Here is a 26,667-nt window from a genome sequence, read left to right on the forward strand (position 1 = left end):
ATTTAGTGCCATGTAAGATAGTATCTGCTGTGAGAATGAAGAAAGTAGAAAGAGGAATCCCTGCATGATGGGATGGCCAGAAGGGGAGCTTTATGCTGGTGGTGAAACTGGAGTTGCCTCCTGAAGGCCCAGTATTTCCACAGGCAGCGGGTAAGGCATCCTAGGCCAAAGGAACAGAAGCTTTCTGGTGAGAAAAGCTGGCCAAGTTAGAGAATGTTTAACAACTTCAGTGTTTTGAAAACAAAATATGTATTTATTTTGATAAGGTTTTTATGAGAGTTATAGAGGGTTTTCTCTCATGTTTGAGATACTTTACAAGTAAATTGTTTAAAAAATACTAACACCAAGCATTTCATAAATCTGCAGATAGAGTCTAAAGCAAGAATGGCAGGCAGCCATCCAGGCAGTGCAGAGAAGTGGGGACACCAAAGAGGCTCAGCTGCCCAAGGTCTTGGACAAGTGTGCTAGTCATAGACTTGGTCATGTAAAGTGCAGCTTTGCACTTTTTCAGACCTAAGTTAGATGCATTTATACAACAAGTATTTATTATGCCTATTATGTGCCAGTCCCAGTTTGGGGTGCTTGATTTTAAAGTAGCTAGAATATGTAGATACATCCCAAAGCCTATGAAAGTACCGTCTTTTAGAATAAATGTGTTACATAACTTCTTACCTATATTTGATTTATCTAGATTGTCTGTAATTTCACTTAATTTCCTAGTGACTGGGCAGTGTATTTAATCAGCTGCATGTGTTATTCTATACAGAATAATATTAGAGAGATAGATCAGGGGTCCCCAAACCCCTGGCCGCTGACTAGTACCAGTCCATAGCCTGTTAGGAACTGGGCCACACAGCCCGAGGTGAGTGGCAAGCCAGTGAGCATTACCGTCTGAGCTCTGCCTCCTGTCAGATCAGCAGCAGCATTAGATTCTCATAGGAGCAGGAACTGCATATGCAAGGGTTCTAGGTTGTGTGCTGCTTATGAGAATCTAACTAATGCCTGATGACCCGAGGTGGAACAATTTCATCCCAAAATCATCCCCATCCCCCCAGTCCATGGAAAAATTGTCTTCCACGAAATCAGTCTCTGGTGCCAAAAAAATTGGGGACTGCTGATTAGATATATAGCTTATAGTGGTAACAGGAGCCATTTAGATTAGAACCATTTCATTTTAATGTGAAGAAACAAAGACTTTTTCTCATAATAGCTTGGAAATGGCTCTATTTCTCTATTGAAGAAAAAAGGACCTGAGATGGGTGGATCAGTGTGCAGTGACAGGTCTTTCAAAGGCTTTTTTTTTTTTCTTTCTTGTTCTGTTAACTTTTTGTGTTACTTTTTATGCTGGCTTCTCTTTCTAGAGAAGTCCCTGCTGTTTCCTTTTTTTTCTGTGTGTAGGCAAGGAAGGTTAGTGTAGAAATCAGGGAAGAGAAGGTGAGAGCCTTTCCTATTTATTTCTTTATGTATTTTTGCTATGTGATATGGAAATAGATGGCTGGTAAATTAGAATTTGAAAATGACTATGCCACACTGTACTATTAATGCCAAAAAGAGTAGTAGTAGAAAAAGGAGAGTTGCAAAAAATGTAAAGGTGGTAGGGGAGATGGCTACCAAAGAAAAAGTGTAGAGAAGAACTATGATGATAAAAAGCTACAGTTAGAGAATCTGTTGCCTGATTAGAAGGCTAAGATTGTTAAACCATTTTCCCCTGGTCTCATCTCCTCAGGGAATTTTAGGGAAGAAGGAATAAGATAATCTTTGACTCTCATGTCCAGGTCTTTTTCCTTTTTTATCACAGTTTCTGACTGAGCATAGTATACTTGTCAGACTTCCATCTTCTTAAGTGGCAGAAAATGTAAAATCGGCCCATGGGCTAGTTAGCAAAATCACATTTGGCTCCTTTTTCTACTGCTGCACTCTACAGGTTACTTCTGTATGTATTTAGATCATATCTCTAAATCTGTTCTCTCTCCAGGCTGAGCTGACTCCTACCTGTCCCTGACCTCAGATAACCAGCAGACTTACTAGCATTTTCATCAAGTATTCTGAAAGCAGAATATACTTGAAATTATAGTACTGTTCTGGGTTTAGGATTTTATTGCCACAATTTAAGACTAAAACAACACTTACAGATCAGCAAAGTAATACTGTAATTGTATATCTCTTCCCCTCATGAATGTCAATCCATTTTAGAGACATATGGACTCCTCTTTTTAGAAAAGAGCAATGAATAATTTTCCTTTTGCTGTTTTTGCTAGGGGACATATGTGGAAATCAAAACAACAGCAACAAACTAGTGGAAAAATCAGTTTGCAAAAAGTGAAACAGATCTTTTGTTTTTTTAAAATGGTGACAAAATGAACACTTGTAAGAGGATTTTAGCTTCAGGAAATCTTTATTACCACAGGACACAAAAGTAAAAAAAAGAGACCAGAGTTGTTTATTTTGCAAAACAGAAGTAGAGATACAAGTGCTAGAGAGCGCACTGTTCTTTCAGGGATAACAATCCCTTTCCCCAGCAGTAACGGCTCATTTTGTCCTGTTTCAGTAAAGTAATTTTAGTACTTTGGAACTTTGAAATTTATTCAGAATAACAGTTTTATATTTCCAAGCACAGATTGTCATTGCCAGAAAAAATAAACTTAATTTCCAGGTTATTTTGGGCCACTGTGGCTAGGTTCAGATTTTTTGTTGAGTTGAAGTGGAAGAAAGGGAAAAAGAAAGTGGTCATACAAATGTTAGACCTAGCATCCTGGGAAAGTTGTGATGTGTGTGTGTGTGTGTGTGTGGACGTTTATGTGTGATGTGTTTTTAAGCAATTGTAGTTTTATTAAAACCTTATGACAAAGGGAATATAAGAAGCTGTATAATTTTTGGAGAGACTATTCACTTATTTTTGTGACCCAAGGTAGTTCATTAGAAAAAGCATTTTCTTCAAAATATTATTATGAATCTTGAAAAATCTGAATTTGCCAATTTGCAGTCAAAAATACTTTTGCCAACTGACCATAGAAGGTCATCGAGTTTACTAAGGTGAGGATTCCCAGTGGAAAAATAGGTATTGGAGGAAATATACTTTGAAAGTATATATAGATAGACATAGGCGTATCATTTATAATTTACATAGGATAAAGCCAACATTTCTGATATTGCTCAATAACATGTCTTTATGGATGAATCTCTGGTATTTTAGTCCCAGATTGATTTTTTTCTATTTTTATTATTTTAAAATTAAACTTCTTATTTTGAGATAATTGTAGATTCACATGCAAGGTAAAAAATAACACCAAGAAATCCCACTTATTCATCATCTAGCTTCCCGCAGTGGTGACATCTGGCAAAACTAAAGTACAGTGTCATAACCAGGATATTGACAATTGATACAGTCAAGATACAGAACGCTTTCATCACAACAAGGATTCCTCATGTTGTCCTTTTATCACCACATTCACCTTAACTTCCCCAGTCTCTTCCCTACTCCCAGTCCATGGCCCTGGCAACCATTGGTCTGGTCTCCAATAATTTTATGTCAGGAATGTTATATAAATGGAATCATGTAGTGTGTAATCTTTTGGGATTAGCTTTTTTCAATCTGTAATTTTCTGAAGTTTCATTAGGTTGTGTGTATCAATAGTTTATTCCTTTTTATTGCTGAGTAGTATTCCATGGTATGAATGTACCAGTTTGTTTAACCATTTACCTACCCATTGAAGGGAATCTAGGTTTTTTTCCAGTTTTCAGCTGCTTTACATATAAAGCTGCTATAAACATTCATGTATGTGAACATACATTTTCATTTTCCTGGGATAAATGGCCAAGAGTTCAATTGCTATGTTATATAGTAACTACAGGTTTTTTTTTGTTTTGTTTTGTTTTTTTTAAGACACTACTAAACTGTTTTCCAGAGTGGGTATACCATTTTACATTTTTTACCTGCAGTATATGAGTGATCCAGTTTCTCTACATCTTTACCAGCATTTGATGTTGTCAGTGATGTGTAGTGAGTGATATCTCACTGTGGTTTTAATTTGCATTTTCCTAATGGCTAATGAAATGATGTTGAATATCTTTTCATGTGCTTATTTGGCATCTGAATATCCTCTTATGTGAAAGGTCTCTTCAAGTCTTTTTGTTCATTTTCTAATTAGACTTTTTTTTTTCTGCTGAATTTTGGAAATTCTTTATATAATCTAGGTACTAGTAAGATATGTGGTTTTCAAATATTTTCTCCTGGTCTGTAGCTTGTCTTTTTATACTCTTTGCAAGGTCTTTTGCAGATCAGAAGTTTTTAGATTTGATGAAATTCAGGTTATCAGATTTTCCATTTATGAATCATGCTTTTGGTATTAAATATGAGGTCTTTTCCAGTTTAGATCCTGAAGATTTTCTCCTATTATTTTCCTAAAAATATTTCTTCTAATTTTTTCTACTTTTATATTTTATATTTTTGTCCCTACTTGTAGAACATGTGAGGTTTAGGCTGAGGTTCCTTTTTAAAAAAAAAAATGTATGGATATCCAATTGTACCAGCACCATTTGTTGAAAAGGCTATCTTTCTTTCATTGAACTGCTTTTGTACCTTTGTCAAAAATCAGTTTGGCATATTTATGGAGGTCATTTTCTGTTCTGTTCCATTGATCTATGTGTCCTTCCTTCTGCCAATATCATACAATCTTGATTACTATAGCAATACAGTGTGTCTTGAAATCAGGTAGTGATTCCCCCCACTTTATTCTTCTTTTTCATCATTATTTTAGCTATTCTAATTCCTTTGGCTTTACATACAAATTTGAGAATAACTCTTTCTATATATAAAATATCTTGCTGAGATTTTGATAGAAATTGGATTATACCGATTTAGGGAGAATTGATATCTTTACTATTTTCAGTCTTCCAAACATAAACATAGTATCTCTCTCCGTTTATTTAGATCTTCAGTATATTTCATCAGCATTTTGTAGTTTTCAGCATACAAATCTTGTACATATTTTGTTATATCTACACCTGAGTAATTTTTTGGAGCAGTTGTAAATATATAGATATATATGTATTGTATTTTCAATTTCAGTGTTCAGGTGCTCACTGGGTATATATAGAAATGCAGTTGATTGTTCTGTTTGTATCTTGAAACATACAACCTTGCTGAACTTACTAGTTCTAGTTTTATTGTCGATTTCTTGGGATTTTCTATGTAGACAATTATGCCATCTCAATTAGGGAGAGTTTTATTTTTTCCTTCTAATATGTATGCCTTTTATTTCCCCTTCTTGCATTGTTGCTCTGGCTAGATATTCTAGCACTATATTGAAGAAGTGCAGTGAGGGTGGATATCCTTGCCATTTTCCCAACCTTAGGGGGAAAAACACTGAGTCTTTTAGTACTAATTATAATAAAGCTGTGGGGTTTTTTTTGTAAGTGCCCTTTACTAAATTGATTTTTAAATTGGTAAATAAGCAGGTTAACTTAATGATGAGGAAGGGTCCTAATGGCTTTATGAAGTAGTCAGGTGGTCTGTTTGACTAATGAGCTTGAAGTATATATTGCGCTATCTCAAAAACTTTCTCCTAATCTGAATGAAATTTACTAAATACTCATTGGTTTAAGTAAAGGCATCTTATTGAATGGAAAACCTCTTAGAAGGATTAATATTTCATACTGCTATCACTCTTATCTACAAAGAATAGTTTATTTCCTCCTTGTCTAAGCACAAAAAGCATCATATGGGTGGGAGAAGGAGGCACAATTGTATGTATGTATGTATGTATGTATGTATGTATGTATGTATTTATTTATTTATTTGAAACAAGGTCTTGCTCTTTTGCCCAGGCTGGAGTGCAGCAGCACCATCTCAGCTCACTGCAGCCTCTGCCTCCTGGGCTCAAGCAACCCTCCCACCTCAGCCTCCAAGTATCTGGGACTGCCGGCACACACCACCACACCTGGCTAATTTTTTAAAAATTTTTTGTAGAAATAAGGTCTCACCATGTTGTCCAGGCTTGTCCTGGGCCCAAGAAATCCACCTACCTTGGCCTCCCAAAGTGCTGGGATTACAGGTGTAAGCTACCGTGCTTGGCCAAGAGGCACAATTTTGAAATAGAGAATGCCACAATTGGGCGGCAGGAAGATACTAAGTAGTTTTTCTAGTTGAAGCACAGACAGGAGCTCTGGAAAGGATCTGAAGCCTAATTTAACCTTTTTAAAACATTTACATTATTTTTGTATTAAATAACTATAATTTTAAAAGTATGAACACTGCATTTGAGAAGTTTGTTTCATAGTTTATTTTCAAATGGTTCTACATTTGTTTAATATACTGCATTTGTTAATGTCTCCTCCAAAGTGCATCTTGTAGAACACCAGAACATCCTGTTAATGATAGACCTTTTGTCAAGAATGACAGCATGTCATTATTTTACTTTCAAAACGAGAGGATGATATAATACCAAGTTATAAGAATGAAGCACAAATTATATTTCACAAAAAGCAGATAACTTACTTCATTTGGGAACATAATTACAGTATTTTATATCTTCTCAAGTTTCACAAAAATGCCCTAAGTAATTAGCTCATATAGACACTAATAATTTGAAAGGGTTATTACATTTTTTATAGCAGTTTTGCTTACAGAACATTATTTACAATTTAATAGCATTGAAAAATTTTGTGCAATGTATTTATTTAACATTGCTCACTTAATGATTCAGGTAAAGTCAGAAGACCACTTTTGTGGACCTATAATTTTAAAATCACATTGTCTTGTTTTCTACATCATAATGAATATCATGTTTTCTCTTTCCTTCCTGAACTTCTAGAAAACCTATTCTCTAAAATGTATTGCTTCACATAAAATACATTTCAGCCTTTTCTCCCTTGACTGCTATGATGAAATAACATTCTAATAGCTTTCACAATGTGAAGTTTATAGCATTTCTGTTTTATTCATCAGGCTGCAAATCTACTCCACCCATCAAGAGTTTTCTTTAGAATAAGGATAGGACACTTTGCTAGGAGCAGGGCAAGAACTGCAATTAATAGGCAAGGATTTATGATGAAAGTGACTTACAGTAAGCAACAATTTTCAAATTGAGAAGAAGAAACTAAAATGCAAGATGGGCAAAAATTTTAAGAAAATATCCATCTGTTACTAATTAGTTCAGATTTATTGACATGGATGAATTATATTTCTGAGGGCTGATAGTGTCTTTGAATAGGATTGCGGAGCCACTCTTGGTTATGTTTGAAGACATACAGAGAGTAATAGGATAATGCGCAAATGCCATTTCATGTATACAGTGTCCATAAATTACAACCAATGAACTTAATTTCAATCCCGGACAAGATTTAGAATATATTATGAAAGGGTGATTTGTGAGGATATATTAGACAAAACAATAACCCTTGGGCCAATTTTATGTTCACTGAGAGCAAGCATGTAGGCTTTGCCATTTCATTTTATGTAGGATTACTAGATCCAGGAACCATATTAGGCATAGAATATATGGACTTTATGAAAACATTTGACAAAGTTTGTCATAATATTCCTGAAGACAGTATATAAAATAAATATAGGCTGGTGACAAAGATAATTGGATAATTTAATGATCAGATTAAGAGTTGTACCTGAAATGTGCTGAATAATAGAACAGTATCAACCAATGTGATATGACATGCTGTGGAGTTCTGTCCTCAAGTTAGTCAATTCAGCATTTTAAAATCAGAGAGTGAGATACATAAAATGACTTATAAGGATCAACTTTGCAAAAGACATAATGCTTAGAATTTCCTGGATACCAATGGCAATAACTAAGGTAATAACCAAAGGCAATAACTATGTCTAAGACATATATATCTATGTTATTTTATTTATTTTTTATTGTTATACTTTAAGTTTTAGGGTACATGTGCATTCAGTTAGGAAAAGAGGAAATCAAATTGTCCCTGTTTGCAGATGACATGATTGTATATCTAGAAAACCCCATCGTCTCAGCCCAAAATCTCCTTAAGCTGATAAGCAAGTTCAGCAAAGTCTCAGGATACAAAATCAATGTGCAAAAATCACAAGCATTCTTATACACCAATAACAGACAAACAGAGACCCAAATCATGAGTGAACTCCCATTCACAGTTGCTTCAAAGAGAATAAAATACCTAGGAATCCAACTTACAAGGGATGTGAAGGACCTCTTCAAGGAGAACTACAAACCACTGCTCAATGAAATAAAAGAGGATACAAACAAAAGGAAGAACATTCCATGCTCATGGGTAGGAAGAATCAATATCGTGAAAATGGCCATACTGCCCAAGGTAATTTATAGATTCAATGTCATCCCCATCAAGCTACCAATGACTTTCTTCACAGAATTGGAAAAAACTACTTTAAAGTTCATATGGAACCAAAAAAGAGCCCACATTGCCAAGTCAATCCTAAGCCAAAAGAACAAAGCTGGAGGCATCACACTACTTGACTTCAAACTATACTACAAGGCTACAGTAACCAAAACAGCATGGTACTGGTACCAAAACAGAGATATAGACCAATTGAACAGAACAGAGCCCTCAGAAATAATGCCACATATCTACAACTATCTGATCTTTGACAAACCTGAGAAAAACAAGCAATGGGGAAAGGATTCCCTATTTAATAAATGGTGCTGGGAAAACTGGCTAGCCATATGTAGAAAGCTGAAACTGGATCCCTTCCTTGCACCTTATACAAAAATTAATTCAAGATGGATTAAAGACTTACATGTTAGACCTAAAACCATAAAAACCCTAGAAGAAAACCTAGGCAGTACCATTCAGGACATAGGCATGGGCAAGGACTTCATGTCTAAAACACCAAAAACAATGGCAACAAAAGCCAAAATTGACAAATGGGATCTAATTAAACTAAAGATCTGCACAGCAAAAGAAACCACCATCACAGTGAGCAGGCAACCTACAGAATGGGAGAAAACTTTAGCAACTACTCATCTGACAAAGGGCTAATATCCAGAATCTACAATGAACTCAAACAAATTTACAAGAAAAAAACAACCCCATCAAAAAGTGGGTGAAGGATATGAACAGACACTTCTCAAAAGAAGACATTTATGCAGGCAAAAAACACATGAAAAAATGCTCATCATCACTGGCCATCAGAGAAATGCAAATATCTATGTTATATACTCAAATATATGTGAGTCTAAGATAATATAAGATATATATTTTTATATATTTTATGTATTTGTATATATTTACATTTACATCTGTAGTTCTGTACTTGGCTCTGAAAAGCCAAATGCTCACATAATAGAATGGGAAGTATTGGTTGCAAGGAATATGGAGCTTAAGGGAGAAAAGAGAAAATAGTAGAGGAAGATTGGGCATGAATTCCAAATGGCAAGTAGGGCAGCCACGACTCAAGAGGGACTGAAGTGAGGAACTGGAAGAGTTTGGGGTATAAGACAGTGGCTGGTTCCTTATTTTCTCTCTCTTTCTGGAGCTACAGTGTCCTCATCTCAGCTTCTGTCTCTGTATCTACTCATTTATGTCTCAGAATTTTAGTTATGTTAGTTACTTTGTATCTTGTGCATGACAGTTTCTGTCTTATGGCTGTGCCAAAGGTGACCTAAGTGCCTGAATCTTCAACAATTACAGGCCCAGTTGGCTCATACCAGCTTGGGCTTGGTTCTTCTGGGTCTGATGTCCAATCCTGGTTCACCAGTCAGCCATGGCTAGGGTAGATGGGTGGAGGGAGTCTTAGTCACATTGCCAAACATAGCAGCCAGGGCTGCGGAAAGTGGATTCTCTAAAACGGAAACATAGATAGAAAAGAAATAATTGGTATATTCAGTGTAATGAGACATTGGTTTGCACTGCAGTATTTTAAAAATCAGGGGTTTTATTTAACATAAAGCCAGTTATAGTATATAAAAGCAAAATATAATTGCTAAAATATTAAAAACCAATGAGATCTAAGGTTGCATTAGAATGTATTACAATGATATTAGTAATGAGATACTAGAATGAGAGAAGTTTTAGTCTTCTCTTATGCTGTTTTAGTGAGACCAGCGACACTAAACTATTGCATTTTGGGCACCATGCTTTGAAACACATGTAGAACACTGGAAAAAATTTCGAGAAATCTAGAATGAGGAAGAAATTCAGCTGAAGGAATTGTAAGTGTTGACCCAGAGAAGAGAAGACATGGAGTGTTCCTGATAGCTGTCTTCCAATATTAGAAATACCTTCATGTGAAAGGGGACTGGGGATGTCCCACATGGTTTCTAAGAGGACTGGAACTGGTGCACACTTCAGGGAGGCAGATTTGTGATGAGCCTAAGAAAGGATTTCCTGAGAGACACAACTGGCAGAAGATGGAACAGAATGCTTTAGAAAGTAGTTTCCCGTCATTTGGGATGTTAAAATAAAGAATAGGCAACAACATATTTAGGTTGAAGTAGATTAACGGAATTGAATCCATCTAGAGCTTGAACCAGATTATCTTTATGATTACTTTTATAAATCTATACATTTTATATAGTGGCAATTAGATAGTTGATATAGTCATTAATTTATATCCCACAATACTGTATTATGGTTTTTAATTTAAAATTTTTACTATTAAAGTTTAAAGGAGCCAAATTTTACTTTATAAAAATTGTTATTTTTTTCTTCCAGTTAACATTTGTGTAATGACATTGGTAGGCAGATATGGTGGCATTACTATTAGCTACAGGAACAGTTTCTATAGTTTCAAGGGAGGTTACTTTAAGAGTAAATCTTGGATAATCCAAGAGTTAATTTCAAATGTAGTGCCCTGGAGCAAGCATTTTATGAAGCCATCTCTTATCCTTTATGAATAGGAAAACAAGCAGAGGCTACTGAGAAATATTTATACCTGAAACAGAAAAAAGAACTATCTCCCTTCTGACTTGGCTAAAATTTCATTTTTCACTGGACCTATGCTGGCCAAAAGTCACACAACACTTTATCTGAAGGAAGGAAGAGGATCTATCCAATATACATGTGATAAATATAATACAGATGGTTAAAGGCACAGGTGCTGGTTTTAAATAGACCTGAGTTTTAATCCCAGCTTCTCCACAAATCAGCTGGTTATTTAACTTCAGTAGTCTCAGTTTTTTTTTAAAAAAATCTGTAAAATGGGTATAACCGTACCTACTAAGAACTGACTTGGGGAGAAGAGATTAGGTTCAAAGTATTTTTCCTATTTGTAGATTTATGACAGAATGTTAAATTTCTGTAAAAATCATAAAATGCTGAAACTGAACAGAAACAGAATTCATTTGGTGTAATGTCATAATTTTACAGATGAGGAAATTAAGATCTGAAAAAGCCAGGAGAACAGAGCAGTTTGCAATTAAAGAACAGTGATTTCCTCCCACTTCGTGGAAAATTCATCTTAAAACCAGAATTATAAAGATTATAAATTTTTCACTATTTTTGGTTTTATTTTATGGAAAATATTTCAAGAGTAAATCTTTCTTAGAGATACCATGGAGAAACAATTGTTCTGAAAGATCTTTTTCTAATCCCAAGATTTTGTGTCAGACTGAATATGCCAGTTTAAAATTTTTTATACAAGTGTGAGCAATGTTGTAATTATTGCTCCAAGGCATAGTATACTATATATTTACTTCATTCAACCAGCATGGCTACAATATCTTCAGTTGAACTTTTATTTTTCAGAATTAAAAAATATTTAGTAAGTGTATGTTCTGTTTCCTAGATGTTGCCTGAAGAAAAAGTTTGTAAGTACTGTGGAGTCAGCTATCTAATTCTTCATGAATTTAAGGCTATGGAAGAAAAAGTGAAAGCAATGGAAAAAGAGATGAAATTTTATCAAGGAAGTGTAGATCGTGAAAAGAGACTTCAAGAAAAACTGCATTCTCTTAGCCAAGAACTTGAACAGTACAAAATTGATAACAAATCTAAAACAGAAAGGTTGAGTATGTTTTTCTTTTCTATCATTTATTTAGTTGAATGACAGCTACAGGAAATAAATACACTTTGAATGTTTTTCTAAAATTTCTCTACATCAGGTATAGTTTATACTTTAATACATTTGTTTGTTTCTTAATTATATTAATAATTACTAAATATAATTATTATAGTTTGCTTTCTTTTGAGGCATACATTTACTATCTGAAAAATTAGAAACCAATTAATTTAGTAACCACCAGCTGAGACATTCACATTTTTTTCCCAGGTATATATCTTACGTTTTATTATTAGGAAAATTAATCTATCAAAAATCAGATTAATTTTGATGGTTTTTCATACATTTATTTTTAAATGGCTTTGGGATTTTTAGATTTGTAGAATAAGGCTTTCATGTTTTGAAAAAGATGCCAAGACATTCAAATTAGTGTGTGATTTTAAATTATTGGAATTGGAAATAAATTAAAGAATGGGTTTCTAATTTTGTAGAATCTAATCAGCAATCTAGTCTGCCTAAAGACACTTCAGTGAGCCTACACAGGAGAGTTTTTGCTGGTGTTTTATAGTTTTTCCTATGAATGAAAATTTCTTGATTTAAAGTATTGACAGTTAATGTTAAGAGACCTTGAGTTAATGAATTTAATGAATAAATTTAATGAATAACATGTCTATGTAGTGGAAACTTGCTTAAGTCTCTTTGGATTAAATGCTTTTATTAAATTTTATTATAAAATTTTATATAAAAATATATAATTGCATTAAATGCCAGTTGAGCCAGATATTTCTTAGTTTTTTACCAAAAAAAAGTTGTTATAGTTTCTTTAATTTCACATCTGAATAATAAAGTATTTTATGATATTTTCATGGAAAAGCTTAAAAATTTGAAGTATTGTTTACAATTTTTAATTTGGAGGGGTTTTACCTGTCAGGGATTCTTTTGTTTGGTGTATTCACACCTTACTTTCTTTAATAAAATGTATTATACATGTAAGACATAAACACATGAAGTAAAAGAAGTATAGAGAATAAATAATAAGGCAAGAAAGTCTTTGTACCCTGCTGATTATACTATTACTGGTACCCTGCTGATTGTACTGATTGTATTCTTACTGGTACCCTGCTGATTGTACTGATTGTATTCTTACCGGAGGTAAAAATCACTTTTTTTTTTTTTTTTTTGAGACAGAGTCTTGCTCTGTCACCAAGGCTGGAGTGCAGTATCGTGATCTCAGCTCACTGCAGCCTCTGCCTTCCAGGTTCAAGCGATTTTCCTGCATCAGTCTCCCAAGTAGCTGGGATTACAGGTACACACCACCATGCACGGCTAATTTTTTGATATTTTTAGTAGAGACAGGGTTTCACCATGTTGGCCAGGCTGGTCTCAAACTCCTGACCTCAGGTGATCTGCCCACCTGGGCCTCCCAAAGTGTTGGCATTACAGGCGTGAGCCACTGTGCACAGCCAAAAATCACTTTTAATGATTTGGTGTATGTCTTGCTAGATCCTTTATTGTACCTTTACCTTTATTACAAATGTATTTTCTTTTCTCTTTTCTTTCTTTGTTTCTTTTTTTTTTTTTTTTTTTTTGAGACAGGGTCTTTCTCTGTTGCCCAGGCTGGTGTGAAATGGCACTATCACGGCTCACTGCAGCCTTGACTTTCTAGACTCAAGCTATCCTGTCACCTTAGCCTCCCGAGTAGCTGGGACCACAGGTGCACACCACCATGCCTGGCTAATTTTTGTATTTTGTAGTTTTTTTTTTTTTTCTAGCGATGCTGTTTTGCTATGTTGCCCATGTTGGTCTCGAACTCCTGGGCTCAAGTAATCTGCCTGCCTTGGCCTCCCAAAGTGCTGGGATTATAGGCATGAGCCACTGCGCCCAGCCTTATTTTCTTAATATATGTAGTTTATATCTTTATCTTTTAATAGACTAGTTTTAACATTAGCAGTATATCAAACATATTGTTGTGCTGCTGACATTTGCCACTTAACTATATATATTGGAAATTGTTCCATGTTAATGTATGTAGATCTACCTTGTTCTTAACTGCACCAACATTTTTGTTACCAAGAATATGCTATAATTTACTTAATCAATTTTCTTTTCAACATTTATACTATTTCCAATTTTTGTTATTACATGTAGTATTTGTATTTATGTTCTTGTGAACATATGTTGTTACAAAGGATAAATTTCTAGAAGTGAAACTACTGAAAGAAAGCAAATGCCATTTTAAAATTTTGATGGGTATTATACCAAGTAGTCCTTTGAGAAAATAGCATTAACTTACATTTGGCCAATAGTTGATGAAGTGACCACTTTCCTACATTTTGTTAATATTGGGGTTGTCTTAATTTTTTTCAATCTCTTGAGTGAAAAATGTTACCTCATGGTTATTTAATTAGTATTTGTTTTTTGCCAACGAAGCTGAACATTTGTTTGTGTATTAGACATTTATATTGATTACCTATATACATATATTGACCATGTTATTGGGTTATTTGCTTATTTTTGTTTATTTGTAGGCGCTTTTAATATAATATTGGCATTATACTGTGTTTATATATGTTGTTAATATTTTCTCATGGTTGCTTGTCCTTTCACTTCATTGTATTTTTTTGCTGTATGTTTTTAAAATTTTAATAATGTCCTGTGCCAGATTCTGGTTGGTTAAGAGTTTTGTGTCAAGTTCTTTTAGTTGCAAACAATGGAAACTTATCTGACACTAACCTAAACACGAAAGAGAATTTATTGGAAGAGTATGAGGTGATAGCTCATTGGAAGAAAGGAAAAACTCAAGAACCCTGGCCTTGGAAATGGACTAGAAACAGAGCTTGTTCAGGGATCTGGGAAATCTGGGGTAAATTCACTCAACTTTTTTTTCCTTGCATCATTCCCTTCAAGATTCAAATCTCAGAAGAGTCTCACTGGCTTTATTTCTTTTATGTGACCACCCTCCAATTCCACCCCCTTAGCCTGATGAAAGGGGGAGCCTTGATTGATAGTTCTTTGAAGACTTCATACAAAGAAAGCAAAGGTAGTCACTAAAGAGAAGTTAGAGTACTGTTATCAGAAGAAGAGGGAATAGACTCACGCAAGGAGAAACAACAACATGTGTTTAAAACTTATAGTATTAGAATTAGCTTTTTAATCTATTTAGTATTAATTTTGTATATAATTTGAGGTAGATTTCCAGTTTCATGTTTGTTGTTTCTCAGATGTCTGGCTGTTGGCCCAATATCAGTTATTAAATTCTTCATCCTCTCTCCCTTGACTCGAAATGCCACCTATTAATTTTTCTTCTAGCATATTTCTGGATGCTCTGTTTTGTGTTATTGATTTATTGTCTATCATTGAGTCAGGGCCACACTTAACTACTTTAGCTTTATAATATGTTTTTGACATTTTGTATGACAAGTGTTTGGTTTGCCTTTCAGGTTACCCTGGCTTTTTAGTATATTTTCTTTTCTGGACGAACTCTAGAATCAGCTTGTCCAATTCCATAAAACATGCTGTGTTATGATTTAGACTGGGATTGCATTTACTTTCTAGAGCAGTTATATTATCTGGATAATTGACATCTTTATAATCCTTCTTATCCTGGAACATGGATTCCCCATTTATTCAGATGTTCTTTAAATCCTTCAATACAATTTTATAATTTTTAAATACATTGTGTATTAGTTTAATCCTTGGACATATTTTTGTTGCTTTTGGGAAAGATGTCTTTTTATTACTTTTTTTGAATGCTATTTATTTCCATAGTGAGCTTCCTCATTGAATTCTTTTATTAGTTGTTTGAATTTTTTAATTTTCTTGAATATTTGTCATATATGTTTATAACACACACATACATGTAAAACAGTCACATCATATGTAAATAGTGCCTGTCATCTTTTTATTTCCAATAGTTATACCCTTTTCCTCCTTTTTCTTGTCTTATTAGATTAGATTGGACCTGTAGAACAGTGTTGAATAATAAACTTGTAGAATGCATCTTTATATTTATTTCTAATGTAATGCAATCCTGCCTAGGATGTTTCTGTTTTAAAAAGGACATCTGCTATAGGTTTCTTAAAGATACCTTTTATCAATTTAAGGAATTCCTCCTTTTATTTCTAGTTCTTTAAGTTTATTTAAAATCATGTGACTATTGAATTTTAATAAATGCTTTTCTCTCTTCTATTGAGATGATCATATGATTTGTTTTCCTTTAATCTGTTAATATAGTAAATCATACTAATGGATTTTCTAATATGAAGCTAAACTTACATTTTTGATAGAAAGCCATTTTGATCATGTTACGTATTTCAGGGTTCCCAAAGTCTCATGTATTTGCTTGCCTTCTTCATGATTCTTGCCACTGCTATAAGTACTTTGCACTATTCTATTTTTCTGTGAATTATCCCTTAAATATATGTATTTCTATGCTTATAGTAAGTGGAAAAACACTTATCACTTGCCATAAATAGAAGATTTTAAAAATAAGTATATAGCTACAGGTTGAGTAACTTTTATCTTTGGATAAAAGCATTGGATAAAAGTACTTTGGTCCAGAAGTGTTTTGGATTTTGGAATATTTTCAAAATACATACCAGTTGAGCATCTAATCTGAAAATCCAAAATGCGAAATGCACTAATGAGTGTTTCCTTTGAAAATCATGCTGACACTCAAGAAGTTTTGGATTTGAGATAATTTCTTTATTAAAATAAAAGTGTTTTGTTTCTGTAACACTAACAAAATTGCCCATGCTAATGGTGATATGTGAAATAGTTTATGAAGAGCATTGTTCTTTTGAAATAATGCTGCTAATATTTTACATAGCTATTTGCGTCTGTGTTCACAGGTGAGGTTGGCCTATAGTTTTCTTTTCTTGTGGCATACAGACTAGGTTATACTTATCTTTTCTAATAAATTAAGAAGGCTTTCGGCTTTGGTGTGCACCAGACATCTTGAATAGCACATGAATTTTTTTGTTCTTTGAAGCTTTGGTAGATCTTCATTAAAAATGTATTTTGTAGGGGAGGGTTGGTTGAATTTTGATGACCTATTATGTTTCCTCTGTAATTATTGGTTTACTTATGGATTTTTACCTCTTTTTGAGTCAGTTTTGGAAATGTTTTCCTGGAAAATCAAGCATTTCACTTGGCATTTCAAATTTCTTGATGTTTAGTATTATATAGTATCCTCTTATTTAGAAGCTTTCCTCTGTATCTGTTATGACTCCATTTCTCTTTCCTTGGGTAGCTTTTTTGTGTTTGATTGAGAAAGAGACAAGAAAGAGACAAGAAAGAAAGGGAAGGGCAGAGGGAGAGAGAGCTTTTTTCCTAGGAAAATTTGTCTATTTTGGCCTTTTTAAAGAACCAGATTTTTGTTTAAATTAATCAAATATGTTCCTTTTTAAAATTTATATTTATCAGGCCAGGCACAGTGGCTCACACTTGTAATCCCAGCACTTTGGGAGGCCGAGACAGGCAGATCACCTGAGGTCAGGAGTTTGAGACCAGCCTGGCCAACATGGTGAAACCCTGTTCTCTACTAAAAATACAAAAATTAGCTGGGTGTGGTGGAAGACATCTGTAACCCCCGCTACTTGGGAGGCTGAGGTGGGAGAATTGCTTGAACCTGGGAGGTGGAGGCTGCAGTGAGCTGAGAATCATGCCACTACACTCCAGCCTGGGTGGCACAGCGAGACCCTGTCTCAAAAAAAAAAAAAAAAAAAATCTGTTTTCTATCCTTTCTTTAATGTTTAATTTTCTTTCTACTTACTTGAGTTGAAATCTTTGGTTAATTTATTTTCAGTCTCTTTTTCTAATAAATAAATTTAAAGCTATTAAGTTTTCCTGTGGCAACAATCTTTGGCAACAACAAACTTTTTGATAATAGTATTTTATTTTCATTTACTTCTAAATAAGATGAAGTTTAGTTTTTATTTCCTTTTTAATCCAAGAAATACTTGAAGGAGTGTTTTTAAATTTCTAAATGGATAGGTTGTTTTTTGGCTATCCTTTTATCTATGTCTATTTTTATTCCAGATTGAAGAGAATATAACCTATTTGGGAGAACGTATTAAGAGTTTAATAAACAATAAGTTTTGGAAATATTCTGTAGTTACTCAAAAGGGTACATAGTCTCCTTTTAATGGATAGAACTTTCTAATAGATCCGTTAAATTACACTGGTTAATTGCAGTATTCAAATTACATATATTTTTACTTAGTTTTGTCAATTTCATTTGAAAAATCATAAGGGAATATTGAAGTCCTTCAAAATGAATATGGATTTGTTAGTTTCTGTCTATGTCAAAATTAAGTTCATGGGGGTATATAAAACCATCTTTTTAGATTTTATATGTTTTGCTGATATAGAATATCCTTCTTGACCTTAAATTTTTCTAACATGGATTTAAAAAATTATAGTTTGTATCTTTACACTTCACAAACGTTTTATACTGACTTTTTAACAAATTAATAAACTTTATTTTTTGGAGCAGTTTTAAGTTCACAGCAAAATTGAGTGGATCAGAAAGTTTTCATATAACACAGTCCCCACACTCACACAGCCTCCTCTTCACACCACAATGATACATTTTTTTATAGTTGATAAAGCTACATTGACACATCATCATCACCCCAAATATACAGTTTACATTACGTTTTACTCTTGGTATTATACATTCTAAGGGGTTTGACAAATGTATAAAGACATTATCCACCATTGCAGAATACAGAATAGTTTCATTCATACAGAATAGTTTCATTCATACAGAACAGTTTCACTACCCTAAAAATACTCTGTGTTCTACCTATACATCCTCCTTCCCCATTAACACTTAGCAACCACTGATCTATACTGTTGGTGTTTGGCTGGAGTATGGCAAGTACTGCCAAGAATACTTTCTGTCATTCAGTCGCCCTTCCCCTACTCAGCTAGGTGGATTAAATTTTTCTTGGAGCTCTTTTTTGTCTATGGCTGTTGGTGGTTCTGGGTTGGAGACTTCGACAGCACCTTGTCTGGGATATATGAGAGTCAATAAGAAAACTCAGGGATTTTATTGCCTTGGTATTTATCAAGTGCAAAGGTCCCTAGGCCATCTGCCTTCTTTCCACTTTTCAGAGTCTTTCTATGCTGCTTATGTTATGTTCGGGGTGTTTCAGTTGTAAGGAGGATTTGGGAACAATGGGACTACTCCATCTTGGTGGAAATCTTGGGTTGGTTTTTTAGTCAAATTAAATATTGTTTTGAGTAACTTAGAATATTTCTAAAGAAGGTAATTGGTTAAATTCTCACAAATATCAGTAGATTACAGAAGTCAGTAGTTACACAATAAAATGCATCTCTAAGTGGCTGTTAAACATTTCCTCTTCAGTTTCTCCTCCGCTTATGCCAAATTGAGACTGTCATATGGAGAGTTAATCCACAGTAATGTAGGCTTGTTTATGAGGGACAGCACTTAAGAGTTTGGTTGGCAATTATCTCATGTTAGGTGAGCCAGATAAGTCAGTTTAGAGCAGTCAGCCCAAGGATAGGGCTACCTAAGGTAGGTACCATAGGTCCAGAGAGCCAGACTGAGTCTACAGTTTGAGACCAAATTAATGCAGAGAGTATGTCTGAATTTACAAATGGAGAGAATTGGAGGAAATAAGTGTACCTGGCTGGAGTAGAGGGTGATGGGGCAAACAAGGCAGCTTTTGTTAGTCATTTTCCTTCCCTGCTAAACCTACCTACCTCCAACCTAGGCTGGCTGGATCAGTTAGGAATACAATCTATAGTAAGTGGCTTAAATGGACAAAGGTTTATTTCTTGAAGGAAGAACAAAGGGTATGGGCAGCTTAGTGATGTCACCAGGAACTCAATCCCTTTCTATCTCTCATTCTGTCTTCCTCAGTAAGTAGGCTTTTAGCCTCATACTGGTCTTATGATTTCATGATGGCTTCTGTATCACCAGATATCATGTTTAATTTCTAGGCAGGAATATGAAGGGGGAAGCAGTCAGGGGAAATGCTTATATTAGGAGATCAAAAACTTTTTCAGAAAGTTTCACCTTATGTGCTATTGGTCATGACTGCAGAGGAGTCTGAGGCATTGGCTGCAGGGTGTTGGCTTGTTGCTCCCTGAAACAATTATCAGGTACTGTTGTAAGGAAGAAAAGGAAACAGAACTATCAGGGCCTGCCTCACTGGGCCATTAGATTTTTCTCCAGAGTATAATGTGTATTCTTAATTTCATTCATTGAGAGGAAGAAAAATAGTATCTTGAGAAAATAAATACATCAACAACTCCCTTTGTAAAAGGTCTTAATCTTTTATACATGTCTCATCCAGGCTTCTGCTTTTTGTACTTTTGCAGCACTTTTTGGTGTTTATGGAAGTAGTGTAAGGGGCACTTATGCTAAAAATGATTGGGACAACTTAATTTTGAATAATCAAGATTTGATAGAACAAATAACTGATGCAGAACTGTAGTTCTTATGGGGTGGGGCCTACTTCCTAGGGAACTATTTTCAATCTCTGGGGCCTTTTCAATCCCTCACATCTCTCTTGAGATTCTGATTTGCCCATTTTGGGGCGTGGTAAGAATTCCTACAGTAAAATGAGGACTGTTACTGATGGAAGTCTGCTCGGGCATAGGGAAATGGGAAAGGCAGGGAAAAAACGTTGAGTACCATTGTGGAAAAACATTCATTTTTGGGCCATTGAAAAATGGCTCCAGTAGACACAGGGCCATTAAAAAATAAATCTAGAAGTTCATATCACTTTTTTTGTCTAGATGTGTAGGCATGAATTTATTACATTGATGTTTGTACTATGCATTACTTGAACTTTGAGGAACCTAAACAAGCTTATTTATAACATGTAGATCTAAGATCAGCTAATCTTTTTATTATCTTTTCATTTTTCTCCCACACCAACACTAGATTGTGCTCCAGACCAAAGTCCTTAGGTATAGAACATACTATTTTCTTTTATTTGTTCTCTCCATGAACATGTGCAAACAGTAAATAGAAGTTGACAGGTGTTTTTACTATCAGTATAAATAATGTTTACCTGGGTTTCCTTGTTACTAAAACTGGCAAGTTTATGGAGATTGATACTTATTTAACAATATTGATAGACCTATGTATATGTGTATATCTTTTATTACCAGCATAACTTTGAAAGCCCTTCGTGTATAATTATGATATTGCTGTAGCAACATGGTTACCAAAATAAGGAACATTTTTTTCTGCTTTGTCTTTTTAAGATTCTTTTTCTCCCAAAGCTTTTTAATCCGCAGTTTCAGGCCCAGCCACTTATTATTTTTTCTATTCATCTTTCCACTTTGAATTTCCCTTGCTTAAAATTAGTTACTTATTATTATAACAAATAAAATATGATTTTTATTGGCATAAATATAGTGGGAATTATAAGAATGAATTCGAAGGGAGGCAGTGTATGATGTGGTATAAAGAGTACAGGCTCTGCTAATACCTAATCCTATGACTTTGCCCCTTAATCTTTCTGTGCTTTGGTTTCATCATCTGTGAAATGGACGGAGAAAGAGCTGCTTCACAGGGATGATACACACATTACTCATTGCTTGGTAGGAATTCAGTTACCTTTCACTTCCCTCACCTTCCTTTTTCCTTTTCCTATGTTTGTTAACTAAGGTTAGTAGCATACTGTTTCTCCCTATAAATATTGTCACTTTCATACCTAACTTGGATATCTAAATATTGACTAATTTCACAAAGGAAGTTCTTGAGTCTAGGAAATATCCTAATCTCAGCTCTCCCACAATTAATTCCAGTTTAATTGGTGTTTTAACCAAAGTCTAGCCCAGCTTTGGTTAAGTTCACAGCCGGTGGAGTTCCACTCAGTGGAGTAGAGATTTTATGGAAAGCATAACTGTAGAACTTAATTATTACTTTTATTTATTATATCCCCTTTCTTTGCAGAAAGGATATGCAGTGATTTAAAAGGGCATAATAAAATTAACAACATAGGAGGGAAAAGGGAGGGAGATGTTGGACAAAAAACAAGAATTTGAATATGTCGACCTCAAGGGTCAAAAGTTAAGTTTGGCTTTCCAGCAAATCCTTTTACCTGAGCTCCAGGGATTTTCATACTCATAGCCTTTTTTAGGAGTACGAATAGGACAGGGGTTGGGGAGGTGGGTTTTTTGTTTGCTTATTTAAGCAAGGCTGACTTAACACTGGAAGAAATCCCCAGGAAGTCTAAGCGAGATAATTCAGTAGCGTAATTAGGCTCTGGTGAGAACTTCTACTATCTATGTATCTGAAGCCAGTCCTAATAGGCAATAGGTGGCCACCCCGTCTAATGCTGGACTCCATGCTGCTCTTCATCAAGGAGGCAGCAAAATTATTTTAAAGAATGCACCTCTGGCTTGTCTTTCAGTTAGCTTTTCTCTTGACCCTCATCCCTCCACCCTTCTCCTTACTGCCTCGCTTACCATAACGCCTGAACAAACAAGTCAGATCATGTTATTTTAGCTTAAGAATAGGTTAATTTTTATTTGTTGCAGGTTTGAATTAATGCACCTTCACAAAAGTGGACAATTTGAATTTTTCTCAGATTCTTTACATATTATTTACATGTTTATAACTGGGAACAGCTTTCAAATTGGAGAAAAATGAATTAACTCATTGACTAAGGTATGATCCACAACTCTTATATCCATTTTACAGATGGCTAAGCAAACACAAAGAGATTAAATAATGATGCTCACACAGCTGGTCAAATTCTTTATCTTTCTCTTTTGTATGATATCACTATTCAGGTTAGTTGAAGAAACCAAACAAATACAGCTATGGTAAGTTATGGTAGAGTGAAGAGACTGTCATTGGAGGCACCTATTTTAAAGGGACAAGGCACACCAGATCTTGAGCCTTGTCTTCTTGGACTGAAGAAACCCAGTTGTACAAAAAGCCATCCAGTGTTAGCAACTCAACCAGGGTTGGTTGAGTTGGCAGAACTGTTAGGGAAGTTGCCCCTAGAAACATTGTGAAGAACTCAACAAGAAATCTTCATGTGTTATTTGCCACATTTTAAACTAAAGTGAAGATGTAGTGAGATGGAAAATTATTTTAATCAACTAAAGTGGCTCCACATTTGAAGTCACTAATTTAGACATCCCATTCTTTGTGTGCTTCTCATTGTCCAACTTGATCAGTTTCATTGCATCCTGAAGTCTACTGATGCCTCTACCTTCTCTCTTTCTTTTTCTGTTATCACTTTCTTCCTTATCCAGCTTAGATGCCATGTTTTTTATGTCAGCCATCCTTTGACAGTATCTTCAAGTCCCATTTACATTATCCTTCCATCGTATCAGCTGGAAAAACTCCTAATGTGGATGACTCCAGTTAACCACACTCTTCATACAAGTACCCTGGCTGCCAGGAATCTGGCAGTGCCTATTATTTCCTCTTTTTAAGGTATTTTCATCTTTTCTTTCTCTACAAACTCCTTCTTTTCCAACAGTATTTCCTCAGGACTCCAAATAAACAACGAAATCTTCACTTAAACTGAGGCATCTTCCAGATACTTTCTTAGCTCCCCCTTTTCATGCCATTCTTACTGAATAAATTACCTGGACTTACTGCTTTCATTTTCTCACATCCATACATCCCTCAGTTCACTGTAATTTGGTTTCATTCATCAACATTTCAAAAAGTTCTAATTCAGATCATCATTTATTTCCATGTTACTGAATCCAAAAAGTATGCTAGTTATTTGTCTTTCTTGACTTCTTAATAGCATTTGACACAGTATTTTACCCCTTCTATCTAAAACACTCTCTTATTTTACTTTCATATCATATTCTCATTTTTTATGTGGCCTTTCATGATACCTATTGCTTCTTATTGTCCTTTTTTGGCCTCTCCACTTCCTCCTGCTATGTAAATACTGGAGACTTCCAGGGACCTGTCCACAGCTCTCTTCCATTTTTATTCTACATTCTCTCTTCAGTTTCCAGTTGCTTTTATTCAGCCCTGAAGCTTTAGTTACCCTCTCTTGAGGTAGGCTTCTGAATCACCACTTGCACTTCTAACTTTTCTTGTGAGCCCCAGACTAATCTCTTCAGCTCTCTTTTTAACATCTTCACCTGGCTGTATCACAAGCTTTAATGTGTCCCAAAGTGAACTGCTTATCCTCCTCCTACTTGTGTTCTACCTGCTACTCTTGTGTTCCTAACTTTAGCATATGTTACCCCCATCATCACTCTGCAGCATTAAGGTAGTGTTGAGGCTGGGTTTTGAATCAGATTGCCTGGATTTGAATCCTGGCTGCACCAGTTATTAGTAGCTTGGACTTGGGCAAATTACTTAAATGCCCTTTGCCTCAGTTTTCTAGTCTGTAAAATGGGAATACTAATACTACCTTTGTCACAGAGTTACTCTGAGTATTAGATGGGGATGTGTGAGATTTGTATCTTATATAGATTTAATAAAACATATGAATGGCTTATATAATGTAATTATGATTATCATCCATCCTGGGCATTATCTTTGATTCTTCCAGTATCACCTTCCTCTTAAATATTTCTTGAATCTGTCCGTATGTTTATCAATTCATTCAACCACCATGCTAGTCCATCCTTTGTTTGCACATCTACAGTCATCCCCCTATCATCTCCCTGTTGCCCATAATCAATTCATTCTTTATTCTGCAACCTGGTGGTTGTGTCAGAATGCATATTTGATCATTGTATCTGTCATAGGTTCATGTTTTCTTTAGAATAAGGCTCAAAATCTTCTCTGTGGTCTGAGAGTCTGGGTGATCTCTCACCCTTGGTTATCCCTCCAGCCTCACTGTCTTTCAGTCACCTTACACTTTTTTTCCTGTTTTCTAAGAGATTATCTACTTCTTTTTGCTACCTCTTTCTGCTAAGAGATTATATACCTCTTTTCTCAGGGTTTAGCTGAGATGCCAGATCATCAGGAAGGCATTTGCCGACCTCTAATGGGGTTCCCATGAACATCCTTTGTTTTCCCTTTTATAATGCTCCTTGAATACAATTATTTGTTTAATGTTTGCATTCCTGGCTAAGTTCCATGAAAACCAGTCTGATTCTTTGCTTTATCTATTTCTGGCACCTAACAGTGTCTGGCACATAGTAATGCTCTGAAAATATTTGTTGAATTAATTCATTTATGAGCAGATATGAAAAACATATGCTTGCTATGTTTGAGGAATTCTCCTTTGTCTGATATTTGTAGGCAGAAGAGCTTAACTTTCTCTTTAGATGCTGGAAAGGCCAGACACTTACTTTCTAAACCTACCTTGAAATTAAGGATGACTTTCTGTGAAGGTTCTGTTCAATGAGATGTGAGTGAAAATCTGCTGGGGGGTTCTGGGAAATTTTGCACCACTTCTTTCCTTTGTTTCTTCCTTTTTCCTCTTCCTCCCCAAAATGCAGAGGACAGGCTGGAGGCAGATTGGTCTTCTTGCAATGGTGAGATTACTGTGAGGATGAGCATGACATTTTAAGAAAGACAGAAGGATTCTTAGTCGTCGATGATATCTTGGTGTCCTTGTCCCCACCCTGAAATGCCTCTCTCCAGACCTCTTACTATGTGAAAATAATTAACCACTATATCGTTAATATACTATAGTCTGGTTTCTGTTATATGTAGCCAAATGCAATCCCTGATAGGTGCATGTAGTGCTTACATAACTTATTTGGTACCTATTGATATGATGTTTTATGATTGTAAATCAGTGGGCAGATGGCTGGCTGGATGGATGAGTAGGTGGATGGGTGGATGGATAGATGGGTGAGTAGGTAGATGGATGGATGGACAGCAACCAGTAGATTATAAACTACTGGAAAATAGAGACTGTATTTTATATTTTTTGTATTCCCCTTCCCCACACCCAACTCTATGCACCCTGCATACTGTCCTTCATATAGTAAATGCCCAACAAGTGTTTCTTGATGATGATGTTGATTGAAGTTTGAAAAGGATATTTCCTTAAGAAGGGCTCTGAGTTACAGGTTTCATTTGGATTCTAAAAATGAAATCTCCTAAGAGAGCAGCCTCTGGACTTAATTTAAAGAGATACATAAACATTCGGGTCAATATTTGCTGTATCTCTGGTAATTTAGAAAATGAAATACTTTATAAAAGTCAGAATAAAGGATGTATCTTGGCAAATGGTCTTGCCAATGATGTTCAAAACAAAAGAACTATTATTAAATGAAAGGATGTCAAGTAGTATAATTCTCTGCTGAGATAGCTTATTATAAGTAAGATGACTATAAAATTTGTAGTCCAAATTGGAAACTTTTTGAGTAAAAGGAGGTGCTATCAGTAATTATTCTTGAACAATAAACTCAATCTGGAACTGTCCTAGGACTTATGATTAATTTTAAGAAAATAACTCATTTCTATATGTCAAAAAAGTCTACAATTTTGATACAGATTTGAGTTATTAGGTTGGTGCAAAGGTAACTGAGGTTTTTGCCAATAGTATGAAACTCTCTGAGGCCATTCCCTTTTCAGTATTTTGTACATGTTTTTCCCCCTGGCCAAAATAAACTACCTTTTTGATTTTTCTCTTTGTGGTTAAATTATTTTTATACTTGAAGATTCTTCTTTTTTGTATTGTTACCTCCGGTTACTCCAGTCCACAATAATCTCTTTTTGATATTGGGTAGCACTTATATTTTTAAACATGCAGCAAATAGGTATATACTGTCTTATTTTGTATTTTGTG

The 26,667-nt window shown here is 34.9% G+C and overlaps 1 protein-coding gene across 6 annotated transcripts in view; it reads left to right on the forward strand.

The window, feature by feature from the left end:
* The window catches only part of LEKR1 (leucine, glutamate and lysine rich 1), a 228,002-nt gene that overhangs the window by 23,805 nt on the left and 177,530 nt on the right, over positions 1-26,667 (forward strand). For 4 of the 6 annotated variants that reach the window (XM_054552891.2, XM_002814219.4, XM_063722294.1 and 1 more), the window contains exon 3: positions 11,735-11,949. The exons of the other annotated variants lie outside the window; for them this stretch is intronic. In XM_054552891.2, coding sequence (XP_054408866.2) covers positions 11,735-11,949 — 215 coding nt within the window. The remainder of the gene's footprint in view (positions 1-11,734; positions 11,950-26,667) is intronic. 6 annotated transcript variants of the gene reach the window in all.

Source organism: Pongo abelii, chromosome 2 (assembly GCF_028885655.2).
Source record: "Pongo abelii isolate AG06213 chromosome 2, NHGRI_mPonAbe1-v2.0_pri, whole genome shotgun sequence".
In the NCBI taxonomy this organism is placed as follows: Eukaryota; Metazoa; Chordata; class Mammalia; order Primates; family Hominidae; genus Pongo; species Pongo abelii.